The 16,119-nt window shown below is 41.5% G+C and overlaps 1 protein-coding gene, 1 long non-coding RNA gene and 1 pseudogene across 7 annotated transcripts in view; 2 read left to right on the forward strand and 1 right to left on the reverse strand.

The window, feature by feature from the left end:
• cd226 (CD226 molecule) overlaps window positions 1-2,235 on the forward strand; it is a 7,638-nt gene extending 5,403 nt beyond the window's left edge. The window contains exons 5-7 of one of the 6 annotated variants that reach the window (XM_034132450.1): window positions 391-445; window positions 755-844; window positions 2,001-2,235. In XM_034132450.1, the coding sequence (XP_033988341.1) occupies window positions 391-445; window positions 755-844; window positions 2,001-2,027 (172 nt within the window). In that variant the 3' untranslated portion in view covers window positions 2,028-2,235. Of the gene's footprint in view, window positions 1-356; window positions 446-754 lie in introns of all 6 variants that reach the window. The other 5 variants (XR_004556069.1, XR_004556068.1, XM_034132451.1 and 2 more) reach the window with 5 other exon arrangements.
• Window positions 2,236-4,657: 2,422 nt separating this feature from the next.
• On the forward strand, window positions 4,658-10,418 carry LOC117484057. The gene is made up of 3 exons (XR_004556071.1): window positions 4,658-4,820; window positions 9,967-10,057; window positions 10,178-10,418. It is a non-coding gene; the product is annotated as an uncharacterized LOC117484057 (long non-coding RNA).
• A 351-nt stretch (window positions 10,419-10,769) lies between these two features.
• Window positions 10,770-15,319, reverse strand: LOC117483937 (annotated as a pseudogene).
• Between the last annotated feature and the right edge of the window lie 800 nt (window positions 15,320-16,119).

A 16,119-nucleotide genomic window follows, 5' to 3' on the forward strand; every position in this document is an offset into this window, starting at 1 on the left:
GCAATAAAATCTAGTATTAGTACTAGTAATTATCTTATTGCCTCTCAAAATATTGGAGTTGGATAAAAAGACCAGATTTGTGTGCTGTGCCACTCTATTAAGTACATTTCAGAGCATACGTGAAAACTAGCCAGACAAACCACCTCCAAAATATAACATTTCCAGTCAATGAACTGCAATGTCAATCACGAAAATATGTATAAGTGTAGTAAAATAAAGTAATGCATCCATCTTTAGAGCTGTTAGCGTGTCTGTGAATAAACTCCTCTCTGAAGACGCTTACGCATCAGAAATGACCAATGACATGTGAGACTTATGAAATGTTATTTCTTGTTTGTTCTTTTGTTGTGTTTCAGTTCTATTTGTGTACTTTTGTCCACTGATCCACAGGAAGAAGCACCGCAGGGAGGAGTACCGGGTGAAGCTGCACCCCTCCCAGAGACAGGTGAGCCTCACGTTAGTCATCATATCCACGCTCGTCTTCACACTCGAGACGTTCAGAGCGCTCCCTTTCCTGCTCTGCAGACACGCACTTCATTATAAACCCGTTACTCTATATCCTCTCATCATGTGACACTGTTTTATATCAACGCCTGCTGCATTTACCCTGCTTTACAATAACTAACAGTGTAACAAAACCTTTGATATCATCATAAAACATTTCAGCCCATTTCATTTGGCTTTTTCTTACTTTTTTGCCGTTACTTTAACCTGTACACTTCATAAACTAATAACATCATCCTCATATCCACAGCCTAACATCTACGAGAACATCCCTCCGTGTCCCAGGACAGCAAAGAAACCCCGGCAGATAAAAAACCCCGTTTATGCCAACATTAACACTGTAAGATCACAAAAAAACAAACGCCCGCTGCACAATAAATAAATGACATGACGTGAATGTGCAGATTCTTTTTTGCACACTTTACTGTGTTGTAAATGTAATTTCCAATGAATAAAATTGCATTTTTTTCCCATAAATCTACACTCGATAACTGAAAACACCAAATCAACAGCATGTTTTTAGAAATGTTCCTTAATTTATAATAATTAAAAGACTAAAGTCTCATTTAAACTAGTATCGAGCCCCTGTGCTGTGCAGGTGCATCCTGTTTGCTTTAATTATCGTCTCTCCCTCTCTACAACTTGATCAGAGTCCACCTGTGGCCCATTTAATTGATTGGGCAAAGTTTAAAAAAGCATGCACCTGTGAACAGGAAGTCCCCACAATCCACCTGCATGTCAAGATTTAGTTTGGGGGTCTTTGTATGTGATATTATCCGTATCCGTATAGGTTAAAATGGTCACATTTATGACAGAAAAGGGAACAAATGGTACAAAAAGTGAAACAGTCTGAATACTTTCTGCAGCCTCTGAGCAAAAACAAACATTTTGACAGACTCTGATTGTCTATTTTGATTTTAAATGTTTAATAAAATGCAGGGATTAATATTCAGCCTGTGGTTTAACAAGCCGCTGCTCGTGTAACTCTCACAGAGCTGACAGGTTCGTTTGTGTCCAACACCGGCCTGCTTCCACTAATTAAATGTAGTACTTCATAATTACTGCTGAGGAAATATTTGTTTGGGGGGAAACAATGCTTGGCGTCGTGCAGAGAGAGCAGGCTGTAATCATTCTCCTCACTCCCCTAACCCACGAGTTAAACACCTGACAAAAGCCCGTGTAATTGCTCTCCTTTCACTTCCATCCCTCCTGGTTTTGCATTGAAAGCTTCACAATGCATCTAATCATCTAACGGAGAGGAAGTGACTGTACATCGCTGGAGATGTGCGTTTCCCAGAGGGCCTGCAGTGTGTAGTAGGACGCTCTTATTGTGAAACTCTGAGATAATCCTGTGTCTATCTACTGTGTATTGATGAATGTGTTTTTCATTGTAATTAAAAAACAAAGAGTTGTTTTATGATAAGCTGTCACTCACAGTCTTCTGTGTGATTTCCAAGCTGTGTTCTTATGTGTGTGTGATTCATTTATCTCCATAGAAGTGGAGGCAGTGGCAGAGGCAGTAATGGATATGCAGACTTTTCTGCTTGAAAACGAGACAAATGTGGAACATAAAGGGACAATTTAGTTTGGATCACGAGTGTGTGCTGTTCCCCGGGATCTGTACGATTCACTGTGAGTGTGTGTGTGTGTGTGTGAAGCGATACTGAAACTGATGTGTGTGACTGTACATGCCTCCCATGTGATATAAATAAAACAATGTGTTAGCCTCTACCTCGTTATTTCCTGTGAAGCCGGGGTGTGACAAGAGAAAACCAAACAGACTCTTTGAAGCTCAGAACATGTATTTTCTAGGAAACAACAAATGTGAAGATGAAGGTTGAGCTGCTCGGGAATAGTTTGACAGATTTTAGAAACTTCTCATTGTCTTTCTTGTTGAGAGTTGTATGAGAATGATACTCCCCGTGTTTGTACGATAACGATGAAGCATTTAGCAGCCAGTTAGCTTAGCACAAACACTGTAAATGGGGGGAAACAGCTAGCATGAAGCTAACATACAGTCAGGGATTCTCTGAATCGGGTGCCTTTTGTGTCCCCCAAGCTTACTTCAAAGATTTTTAATGAAAGGAAACTACAAAATGTATTTTTAAAGCACTGAATGAAAGGAACAGGGTGTTTTGCATTACAATGTAAAACTAAATATATATATTTTGTTTTATAATAATTAGTTGTCTTCAGTGGCGGCTGGTGGAAAATATTTTTAGTTTGGGCTGTGGAAATGGTGACCAAACAATACTAGGGCGGTAAACATTTTTTGAGAAAAGACCCCTTAAATTATGACTTCTGGTGATGTTAGAGGGGGGGGGGGGGAGGACAAATTGAGGCTTAAAAATATGAGAAGACTGATCAATACCTCCATAATCTTCAGTGTGGTTAGCTATGAATCTTCCAAAACTTCCAAACACCTTGTCCTGGACATAGTTTCTACAGCATAAACTGTGTAACAGTACAGTAGGCCCACACAAACTGCAGAACACCGGGGCTTTGGGAACACTCAAAATTACTTTAATTTTTTTAATTCCCATTTAACCTGTTAAGGGGCTTTTTCCCCCCCGTTTTTTTTCTCACGAAATTGTGTCTCAGGGCTTCTTAAAATGTAATAAACTATTCATGTGTCCTACTCATTTAACGGGAAGAAACGCAGCTAACTGATGATATGAATCATGTTTACCGAAACAAAACACAAGTCTTACAAGAAGCGTCTAAATGAGCCCTGAGCGAAAAAATGCTAATGCACTCTAGGTATAAATCAATCAAATCAAATCACATCAAATCAAGTTTTATTTATATAGCACATTTAAAAGCGATTTTTGGTCGAGCCAAAGTGCTGTACATGTAATAAAAACACATTACTACAATCACAATAAAAGACAATAAATTACAACAGATATATATAAAAAATAAAAAAAAAACACAAGGAAAAGTCAGGAGTCGTGCTTCGCTCTAACTAGAAGGCCAGAGAGAAGAAGTGTGTTTTTAGTTTTGATTTAAAAACCCCTAGGGTCTGGGCCGACCTCACATGGAGGGGCAGAGTGTTCCAGAGCCTAGGGCCAGCTGCTGTGAAGGCTCGGTGCCCTCGGGTTTTGAGCCTGGTCTTGGGCACTACCAGCAGCAGCTGGTCAGCAGACCTTAAAGCTCTGGCTGGGGTGTAGCGCTGGAGGAGTTCAGCTATATAGGCTGGAGCCAGCCCATTTAGTGCTTTAAAAACAAATAAAAGGATTTTTAAATCAATTCTGAACCGAACTGGAAGCCAGTGAGGCCAGAATTGGGGTGATGTGGTCACGCTTTTTGTGGCCATTCGATATACTTATCGGATATGCACAAACAAGCTTACAAGCTGAGATTCCACAGATTCTAGAAATATAAGTATCATCACTGAACGATCAGAACTTGCGACAGGGGAAGCAAATACAGACATCACACAACGTAGCTTTAGGTACTAAAACATGGAGATATGCTCACCTTTTGCTGTTATTCTAATCAAAAACGAGAAAAACGCGGCTGAAGGTTAATCCATAGGTTAATCCAATGTGTCTGTCACTTTGAAAAATGGAATTATGGATCATCAATAATTTTTTCAGTCAAAAACTGAGTTTTCATTAGCTGCTAATGATAGCTTCCAGAGTGTATGACAGCTTCTTGTTTTGTCTCCTTGGATACGAGTCCAAACAACTCACAGACTGCACCGGGCGCTGACGTAGGCGCCCTGTGACCATCAGATTTGACGACGCTGATTGGCTGAAATTATGTTTCGGCGGCATAGTTTAAAGATAGCAACAGTTGGCTTCTGCTGCACTTGCTGCACTCTCGTCTGGGCGCTGTGCATAGCGCCCAGACGAGAGAGGGTAATGATACACGGGCAAGGCCAGGCAGGAAACATGCGACTTATCAGTAACTTTAGACATCGTAACACAATTTTAAACGAGATTTTATTGTAGATTATACATTTTACTGATACCAATTATATAATATTTACCTTGTTTATTAAAAATAAAAATAAAATATATATTTTTTAAATATATATATTTTTTATTTTAATTTTTAATGTGGGAAGAGGGGGGGGCGGCGCCCCTAGCGCCCCTATGGGCCGGCCGCCACTGCTTAATAGTCTGAATCAGGGAGGTGAGGTCTGGCAGGCTGACAGCTACAACCTGTAAGGCCGGTTTCCACGTGACTCTGACGTGTTTTTACTCTCTGGATTTCTGAGGGTGTGAAGGCGTCCTCAGATCAGATGCAGGCAGACTCAGGACTGAAGAGGAAGAAATGAGCAGAGTTTCCTTCTCACCTGAAGAGAGTCTGTGAGTAGACAGGCAGTGATATCATAAAACTGTTAATGAACGCATTCAAACACTTGGTAGTTTTTTTTTTACCAGCTGTTCTGTATTCACCTTGCAGGTGCAACTGTGTGGCTTTTATCCTGGATAAAGTGTTTAAGTCATGGATGTTAAAAGTTGAACGTCTTCATATTTGTCTAACATGATAGTTTACTATTCAATCATGAAGTATGACGCTGCGCTGTCAGTACGCATGTCCATGTTTGTGAAACCCTGGTTGATTTACTGAGTTGATAACCAGCGTCGTAGGACCACTTAGCGAGATGTCGTTTGTTAGGGTTAGTTAAGATAACTCAAACATATCCAGGGTCTGTTTGAACATCTGTCTGAAATATTGTGTAGGGTTTCTCCCTGAGTGAAAGCAGAATGGTTTTAGAAAGATCTCCATGTACTGTTGTCAGTGTTTCAGGTAGAATGATTTGCAGCGGTGACGTGCGGTGAGGTTCATGGCTGGTGAGGCACTGACTCACTGAGTCAGATTTACAAATATTATATTTTGACCTTAATCGAAATATTCGGTTATTTTCAAAAGCTTTTTTAGTCTGATGCTTCGATTCATTTTAAACAGACCGTTCAACAAAAGGATACCCAAAATCTAAATATTGGATTGTTCTTTCTTAGTAAGATCCCATTTTCATTAGAAATGTGGTCTTACCTTGACTTGAAGATGAAGTCCATGCTATCCTTCTGGACAACAATCTCTATTACTGTTTTGTAAAAGTCCTCCTTATCTTCCTGTAGTTTCAAAAGTCTAGTTTGTTGTTACGTCTACCATCTCTGCGTAGAATAACAGTAGCAACAAGAACCTGTGGGCTCACCTGCGCCCCCTTCAGTGCGGCAGAGGTTATGGCTGCCTCCCCTGGTGCATTTTCATTGCCGTTGAGACCAGCGAGCCTAAATATCATATATACGTGAAATAAGTTATTTAGAGACTATGGATGGCGAAGATAAATGTGATAAAGGGATCTACATACATTACATTGGTGACCTACAGTGAGATGGTAACAGGCATGCGCTTAGGGCTCACTTTTCAGCCAGTTTCTGTGGGGTGACGCATTCTGAGGTGAGGCAGATCTCATCTGTGCCTCACCTACCCCACAGTAACTGGCTTGAGCGCGCTCACAAAATAAGTGCCCGCGCTAAATTAGTGCCCGTGCTCCAGCAAGTTACTGTGGGCTTACGAGAGGCAGAGCAGGTCCCTGCCTCACTTGTCATCGCTCCCGTAGCGGAGCTCGGCAAATTTGCTGATTTTGACTATAGCGATTAGAATCATACATAAATCACACTTACAACACAGATCAGTGGAGACATTTTATTATTATTACTATTTCGTTTTTCTTTAGTTGTTTTTCCGTTACATTGGAGTATGACAGGTGAGGCTCTGCCTCCACTGACTGCACGTCGCTGATTTGCAGTCTGATTGTTCTCTGAGTTCTCGTCATCAGAGAAAAATGCAGGGCATGTCAGAACCATAGACTGTATATATAAATGGACGTAGGGTCCGTGACGTCACCCATAGGATTCTGCAGAGTTGCCGAGAAGCCCTTAGTAGGCGGAGTCGGCCACTAACGGCTCGACAGTACAAATCTCAACCTGTCGTACAATGGACAGCTTCCCCCCCCCATCTATGTATATACTCGCATTTTAGACTCTGTTACTAACTGTATATCTGTAGACTTGGTATGTCTTAAATGTCCGGTTAGGATGTATTAGAACGAAATCTAAAATGAAAATTGTAAATAAACCATCTGTATGTAAAAAACCACCTGTATGTAAATTGTAAATAAGCCATCTGTATGTCAAATATGTCTTATATGTCTTAAATGATATGATGAATTGGAAATGGGGGACCCTGATGTAAACAAGACGAAAGTCTTTCTCTGGTCTGCATCCCCTTAACAATTGTATGTTTTGAGCTGTACTGTACTGTACCCAATATACAAGCTGTTAATAAACTTTTCAATCAATCAATCAACAGTGACGTCTGAGTCTAACTCCCGCCTGCTCCAAATAAGGGCAAAGAGGCGGAGCCGAGGCGGGACCTTCTGCCTCCATCTGGGAAGTAACAGAGCTAGCTCAAGCTAAGAAGCTAAGCTAACATGCTTCCCCATCAGCACACTGCCGTCACATTTTACGTTTCTAAGGTAAGCGGACATGAAACTATTCAGCAAAACTATAAATAATAATCTAAGTTATTGAGTTTTTAGCATAATACTTAAAATCCCTTAACGTTTGTATGCAATGTGCTAAATGCAACACTGGAATCAAGCAAATATTAATATGTTTGCATGACATTAGTTATTTATATTTTGCTATCACTTAATTATACGTTTAATACATTTAAGTTAAGCTAAGGTGCATGTGATGGTAGCTAGTTAGTGCTCTTACCTGTGAGGCCTCCTCCAAACCGCATTATAACCAGACTGTATCATTAAAACTATAAGTACCAGTTCTAGATCCTTGACTTTAGACAAACAATACAAAAGACAAAATGTATTTAAAGACCAATCTTTATTTGAAGGTGCCTCTTAACCTGGGATATTAGTTATACAGTAATAGTATTGACAATCTAAAAAAACTGAGCAACTCAACAGTCAACTTTATATTTCTTATTGTCTAAAGCATTTATTATTTTCATTTTCCCCTCTCATATTCAGTGTGGACGGATTGAGACAGCGTGGTGTCCAGAGAGCTGCAGAGACTTCAGGGAGAAACCTCCGTGTGATGGACGTCCAGTCTGTTGGTTTGGAGAGGACTGAGGGTCTTTCCTCTGTGAGGAGGATCAGACCTGATGGAGGAGCCCATGCATAGCTGATACCACCTGATCAGGCCTTGTCTGTCACTTTATTTGACTAAATGTGTTTACTTATACATTTAATAGGTTTACACCTTCTGTCCATATGTGCTTTTTTATTTAAAACATGTTTGATTAACTTTTGGTTCAGATTTCAATACATTGAATTTGTATTTGCACTCCTTTTGTCCATTATTCTTACTGAAAATGTTAGATTACACATTCACATCCGACTGAAGATTGGCCCCATTTATTTGCGTTGCAAACTCTGCGGTACAAGGTACATGTTGTGAAGCTCATAAAGTGAGGCAAATAGAATTAATCAGCTGATGGAGTGTAGATGTGGAAATAGGTGCATTCGATCAGCTGACTTCACAATAAAAGTAGTTTCTTAGTGAATGTCCTGTACTGGTCTTAAAATCTCATAACATCAGCTTTTAATTTTCCTCTTGGATGTTCTTCTTGACCCTCAGAGAAGGAGAACATGTTGAGTCGTGTCTTTCAGGCATGTCCTTTCCTAACAAAAATTACAGGAAACATAAAACATATTATTGCAGAACAAGTGTGTTATTTATGAAAGAGGTGTGCTTGTGTTTAGGGGCTGTAGATATAATTATTTTGTAATTGTAATGTTTTATTTTATTTCAACAGTGAGCTACAAAGACAATCAGATTATGAATGAACAGTATGAAATTCATCAACATTGAAATATATTTTATTATCAAAATAATATTGAACTGTTATCAAAACTTAGTGCAACTGTAGAAGCTTGCTCTGTTCTCTCACTGAAATCATAACTTTTACCACGTTTTTTACAGACAATATTGAGAGATAAATAGTAGCAGTTCTCACTAATAGCTTTGCCTTCAATACCTTAAATTAGAAAGCTGACTTGCTTGTTAACATCTAAATGTAACCCTTTGCATGGAAAAAACCCTCAACTTCACTGATGTGTAGGTGATCTAGTATTTAGTATTGTTTAATGGAATGTATATCAGTGTATTAAAGTCAATACTTCATTTATTTAAACCAATATCTTTCTTGATTCTTTGTACAGTATGAAAAAAGAGTATTTGTACTTGTGCTGAAGTTCACTGCTGTGAGGAGTCCAGTTCTGTCTCTCACTCTCTGGTCCATCCTGTCTGCATCACCTGGAAACTTTAAACAAACAGATATATATGTAAAGAACCATGTGTACAAACAATATAACTTATTCTCTTCTGTTGAACATGTTGGATTGTGTATTGTCCGAGTCAGGGTTCTTTTTATTTTACTGTAACTTTGGAAGTTGTGTTACCAATGCTGTTGTGTTACTGTTTATTTGATACCAATTTGGTAATGCAATTAATAAAAACAACAACGTTTGGGTTCGTTCTTCAGATGACTGTGACGTTAACGTGTAAACTCAATAATGAACTCCAGCTCAACCAACCATATTGTAATATCTAAAGTAATCATCTTGAAAATATGACATTAATAATTGTAATATACACACATCTTATTGTGAGGTTGATTTCACATACACTACGTCGACGTTAGCTTGTCTACATACTTGAGCATAGCTACCACTCGCTTACACGCAAACCCAAGCCTTAACATTCATTACGTATCATAAACACATAAATATAGTACTCGAATTTCACTTACCGCAAAACGGCATTCATGCACCGTCTGTTTTAACCGCAGAGCGAGTCACAATAGTCCGATATATAAGCATGAAGAACAAACAAACACGGCCGGGATCAAGTTGTGTTCCCTGGATGAACTGGGCAGGCAGTGTCCCTGTAGCTTCACGGACGGAGCAGCTAGCAGAGAGACAAAAAGCTAACAGCAGCAGTCACCTGACAGAGCTGTCACTCAATGTGACCACGCCCTAATTTATGCAAAAACTTTCAGACCTAATATAAATAAAAGGGTCGCGTTAGAAAACAATTCACTCACAGATTCATAATCACGAAGGTGGAATCTAACTATATACATAATAAAATGTATTGGAGCCAGGGCTAGAAACGTTTTTTTTCTGCTGTGAAAATGGGCATTTTAACATTGGGGTCTATGGAAATTGCTCCTTTCTGCAGTCATCGCCTATCGGCCAATATATGAACTGCAGTTTGTGGCACTTCCGTATTGGCGTCCCGGCTCTTCCCCAGAGTTTGCCGCTTGGTCAGAACCCGCTCTAACAAGTCGTGACTGTTTTTATCTAACTTAATAGTCTGAATCAGGGAGGTGAGGGAGAGTCTGGCAGGCTGACAGCTACAACCTGTAAAGCCGGTTTCCACGTGACTCTGACGTGTTTTTACTCTCTGGATTTCTGAGGGTGTGAAGGCGTCCTCAGATCAGATGCAGGCAGACTCAGGACTGAAGAGGAAGAAATGAGCAGAGTTTCCTTCTCACCTGAAGAGAGTCTGTGAGTAGACCTGAAGAGAGTCTGTGAGTAGACAGGCAGTGATATCATAAAACTGTTAATGAACGCATTCAAACACTTGGTAGTTTTTTTTTTACCAGCTGTTCTGTATTCACCTTGCAGGTGCAACTGTGTGGCTTTTATCCTGGATAAAGTGTTTAAGTCATGGATGTTAAAAGTTGAACGTCTTCATATTTGTCTAACATGATAGTTTACTATTCAATCATGAAGTATGACGCTGCGCTGTCAGTACGCATGTCCATGTTTGTGAAACCCTGGTTGATTTACTGAGTTGATAACCAGCGTCGTAGGACCACTTAGCGAGATGTCGTTTGTTAGGGTTAGTGTTGTATCTTGTGATCAATAATTGTATGTCCACAACATAGGAGTAGATTTAACTGGTTTTACTTTGGTAACATGCTTCCGGGACTTCCTCATGGGAACATGTACAACAGGCTCTTTTAATACCAAGAGTGAGTTTGCCCCCTGCTGGACAAATGCAATAACATGTAATAATAACACAAGGTAAGATACCACATTTCCCCCCCTTTAAGCTAACAATACTTCCCGAAGGTGGGGGTATAACATACTCCCGTTACACAACATTTCGAGGTACTGGCATAAACCATTTCACTTTCAAAGATTAACATTCTAAACCTTTCCTTAAAGTGAGATCAGAGAACTATGCTGCTCTATTAATGGAACATCTCTTGATCTATTTAACAAAGTCTTTCAGGTATACAGGTGGCTGTCTCTCGCGCTCTGATCGTCTCACCACGGGTGTAGCAGGCAAGTCCGGCGGGACCGGAGTACACAGAACCACTGGCTCACTTGCAGGAGGTCCTTCTTGCTCGATTGTCACTGGAACCACGGTGTCTCTGTTGGAGTCCAGCACCGGCTCTAAGGGCACGGTGTCTGTTAATCTGGCTCTTACTTGATCCACATGCCGCTTCACGACTTGACCACTTCCAATGATCACTGTATATGACACTGGACCTGATGAGCTCTCGATGACCGCAGCGATCCATTTAGGTCCATAAGAGTAGTTTCTGATGAACACTTTATCCCCAGGTGAGAAACTTCTCAGTTTCCTGTTTGTGTCATGGGACTGTTTCTGTTTTTAGTTGTTTTTGCTGCACTCTTGTTTTCACATCTGGCAGGAGCAGGTCTAATGCAGATCTGAGTCTCCTTGACATCATCAACTCTGCAGGCGACAGGCCTGTGGTCGCGTGAGGTGTGATGCGGTAACTGAACAGAAACCTTGACAGTCTAGTTTGCAATGTTTCACCTTTCATCTTTTTCATCCCCCCTTTGAAGGTTTGGACCGCCCTCTCTGCCAGCCCATTTGAAGACGGGTGAAACGGTGCTGACCTCACATGGCGGATGCCATTTTGTTTCATGAAAGTCTCAAATTCAGCACTTGTAAAACAGGTTCCGTTGTCTGACACCAACATTTTTGGCAGTCCAAAAACACTGAAACTCTGACGCAGCTTTTCAATGGTCACCTATGATGTAGCTGACTTCACTGGATAAATATCCATCCATTTTGAGTGAGCATCCACTATCAGTAGAAACATCTCTCCCAGGAAAGGGCCTTCATAGTCCACATGAATTCTCGTCCAGGGAGACTCCGGCCACTCCCAGGGATGTAATGGTGCTGATGGTGGTGACTTGTGGTGCTTTTGGCACTCCTCACAAGACTGCACTTCCTTTTCTACATCCTGGTCCATCCCCGGCCACCATACATAAGATCTAGCCAGACCTTTCATCTTTGACATGCCGGAATGTTTTTTGGTGCAGTACTTTCAATATCTTTTCCCTGCCTTTGTTTGGTACGATGACTCTGGCTCCCCAGAGCACGCAGCCATCCCCCCCACTCAGTTCTTCTCTCCTCTGATGATACGGCTTGAGAGGAGCCTCAGTCACTGAAGGCCATCCCGACAGGACATAACCATGAACTTGAGACAATATTACATCCTTAGCTGTCCAGTGTTTTATTTTGGCTGTGTCCACGAGTGTGTCATCCAGAAGATCAATCATGAGCACTTGTTCTGCGGTCTCACTCTCTCGCACATCTTCCGACAGCGGCAGTCTGCTTAATGTGTCCGCATTAGCGTTGTTCTTTCCTGGTTTGTACACAATGTGATACTCATAGGCACTCAGGTGCACTGCCCATCTCTGAACTCTAGGGGAACCCATCTGTGGAATGGGTTTCTTTTCGTTGAAGAGAGAGATCAGTGGCTTGTGATCTGTATAGATGGTGAAAGTTCGACCATACAAGTACTTGTGGAATTTCTTGATTCCAAATATAACTGCTAAGCCTTCTTTGTCTAGCTGTGAGTAATTATTTTCAGCAGGCGCTAGGGTACGCGACATGAACCCCAAAGGACGTTCAGTTCCATCGTCCATTACGTGTGATAAAACAGCGCCCACCCCGTAAGGTGACGCATCACATGACATAATTAACTCTCGGTCAGCAGAGTAATGCACCAACACTTCTGCTGAGTTTAACAGGGCCTTTGATTTTTTAAAAGCCTCTTCCTGTTTCTTTTGCCATGTCCATCGCACATCTTGTCGCAGGAGCTCATGCAGTGGTGCCAATAGTGTAGCTAAGTTTGGCAGAAATTTGTTATAGTAATTTAGCAAACCTAAGTACGACTTGAGTTCAGTAACATTTGTGGGGTTGGGAGCCTCCATGATGGCTTTGACTTTCTTTTCCACAGGGTGAAGTCCCTGTGCGTCCACTCGATGTCCCAGATATTCCACTTCCTCTTCCAGGAAAGTGCACTTGCTCCTTCTCAGACGCAATCCTGCCTCCTCCAGCTTTGCCAACACTGTCTCGAGGTTCTGCAGATGGTCTTCCTCATCCACACCGCTCAACAGGATGTCATCTAAATCCACTGCCACAAAAGGAATGCCTCGCAGGAGACCTTCCATTGTCCTCTGAAATATAGCTGGGGCTGATGCTACTCCAAAAGGCAGTCTGTTGTATGTGAATAAGCCTCTGTGCGTATTCACTGTTAAGTATTTATTTGATTCATCATCTATGAGTATTTGCTGGTATGCATGACTCATGTCCAACTTTGTGAACTGTTTTCCTCCTGTCAGTGCTGCAAACAGGTCTTCCATTCGGGGTATGGGGTATTGTTCAAGTGAGGAAACTGTATTTACAGTGAGCTTGTAGTCTCCACATAGCCTTACTATCCCAACAGGCTTCAGTATTGGAACCACTGGTGCTGCCCATTCTGCATGTTTAACAGGTGAGATTACTCCTTCTTTCAACAATCTGTCTATTTCTTCATCTACTTTGGTGCGCATGGCGTACGGGAGAGACCTCGGACGGAAGAAACGAGGGACTGCATCAGCCTTTACATGGATGGTAGCTTTCATACCTTTCAGTGTGCCAAGCTCCTCTTTGAAGACATGTTCATGTTTGCTCAGTACTTGCTGCAGCGATTTGTCCTCTGTCTTCAGGTGTTTCAGGACTCGGGATTTGTGTCTGAGCTTGATTTCTTTCCAACTCAGATGTATTTCCTCCAGCCAGCCTCTTCCCAGCAGGCTGGGGCCGTCCCCTTTAACCACAATGAGGGGCAGGTACCGCCTTTGATGTTTGTATTTCACTTTAACAAGGGCAGCTCCGACCACATTAACAGGGTCACCTGTATAAGACTCGATGTGGATTTTGGTTGGTCTCAAACATGGACTTTTTGTGTCTTTCCATAGTCTTTGAAATGTCTGTTCATTCATTATTGTGAGACTACAGCCAGTGTCTATCTCAAAGTTAACAAACTTACTATCCAGCTTCACTTCAACCATGTATGGGTCTACTCGTCTCAGGTGCACTTCACTCATGCGTCCCAATCTGAACCTCATCTTATTCAGTAAGAATGTATCTTCTTCTGAGCTATCACTTTGGCTCCGTTGCTCTTGTACTTTATGAGAACGGTGATATGTGGTTTGCCTCCTTTCTCTCTTTGGGTCTGCATTTTTGTTGCTGTTTCCATTCTGTGTAGATCTACTACGACAAGCTCTGGCAATGTGTCCTATTTTACCACATGCATGACATGTCTCTTGTTTAAACGTACAGTCTGCTGCTTCATGCTGGGTTCCCTTGCATCTGTAACACTCTTTGGTAGGTTCTCTGTGTGCATAAGCCTCCTGTGGCTTTTTATCCATTTTGAAGCATTTAGCTGTGGCCCCTTGGCTTTGTATCTCCTGTGCATTTGTATTTGCAGTCTCTGACGCCACAGCAATTGATAATGCTTTTTCAAATATTAAATCCGCTTCTGATAAGAGTCGTCTCTGAATCCGATCTTCATTTATTCCACAGACGATCCTGTCTCTCAACCTCTGCTGCAAAGTGTTACCATAGTTGCAATCCTGCGCTAACCGACGCAGCTCAGCCACGTATTCCATTACTGACTCATTGGGCTCACGGTTGCGGGAGTCAAACTTGTACCTTTGCACAATTTCACTAGGCTTTGGGTCAAAGTGATTTTTTAGCAGCTCCACAAGTTGTGTGTAAGTCTTATCCTTGGGCTTATCCGGACTGAGGAGGTTTTTCATAAGGCTGTATGTTGATGATCCCACAACACTTATTAATATGGCTCTTTGTCTGTCTCCATTTTCAATTTCATTAGCCTCAAAAAACTGTTCCAATACCTCACAGTATTCTTCCCACTTCTGATTTTTTGCATCAAAAGGTGCCAGCGTGCCAATCATTGTCATTGTGTGTCAATGAATCCTCTCCTCCACCCGCAGACTTTGCTAATAATTTGAGCTAGCTGCAGCTAACGACCCAAACCTGCATGTAAGGTGCCAACCAGTCCGATCGGCATGTCCTCTTTGATCCCGTATTGATCCTTGTCTTAATCCTCTTCTTAATCCTCGTCGCCAATAATATGTTGTATCTTGTGATCAATAATTGTATGTCCACAACATAGGAGTAGATTTAACTGGTTTTACTTTGGTAACATGCTTCCGGGACTTCCTCATGGGAACATGTACAACAGGCTCTTTTAATACCAAGAGTGAGTTTGCCCCCTGCTGGACAAATGCAATAACATGTAATAATAACACAAGGTAAGATACCACAGTTAGTTAAGATAACTCAAACATATCCAGGGTCTGTTTGAACATCTGTCTGAAATATTGTGTAGGGTTTCTCCCTGAGTGAAAGCAGAATGGGTTTAGAAAGATCTCCATGCTACGGTGGCCCGGAAGTGCAAGACACCACAGCATTTCACAAAACACCACAGCATTTCAGAAAACACAACAGCATTTCACAAAACACTACAGCATTTCAGAAAACACCACAGCATTTCAGAAAACACCACAGCATTTCAGAAAACACTACAGCATTTCAGAAAACACTACAGCATTTCAGAAAACACTACACCATTTCAGAAAACACAACAGCATTTCAGAAAACACCACAGCATTTCAGAAAACACTACAGCATTTCAGAAAACGCTACACCATTTCAGAAAACACAACAGCATTTCAGAAAACACCACAGCATTTCACAAAACGCCGCAGCATTTCAGAAAACACAACAGCATTTCAGAAAACGCCGCAGCATTTCAGAAAACACAACAGCATTTCAGAAAACACCACAGCATTTCACATTGGACGGAAAGGGTATTCCTTTAGGGAGAACACTTCTTGTTTGTGATTGGACAGAGCCAGCCAGAGAAGCACTGCTGTGATTGGTTGTTTTTGCTGCCAGTCAAGAAATGACTCTTCGTGATCGGTCAGCACCCGACAGCGCAACATGTCCCAACCATAGACTGTATATATAAGGTCCCAACACATCAACCGTTAGCTGTTAGCACACACTCAGAGCTCACAGCTCCTCATATCTGTTCAGAAACTGGACAAAAGTTAAACAAGTACAAACCACAGACTGTCTATGTCATGGCGAATACAGTCGCTGCTTTATTTATGTCTGTATGACGTTGTTGTGAGTGTGGACGGAGCAGCTACAGGTTAGTTTAGCCTAATGGATCCGATTCCATTCAGAAAACACGCATTTTAAAAGCTTTTCGCCTGCCGTCTTGTCTGCA

Source organism: Trematomus bernacchii, unplaced genomic scaffold (assembly GCF_902827165.1).
Source record: "Trematomus bernacchii unplaced genomic scaffold, fTreBer1.1, whole genome shotgun sequence".
NCBI classification, from domain to species: Eukaryota; Metazoa; Chordata; class Actinopteri; order Perciformes; family Nototheniidae; genus Trematomus; species Trematomus bernacchii.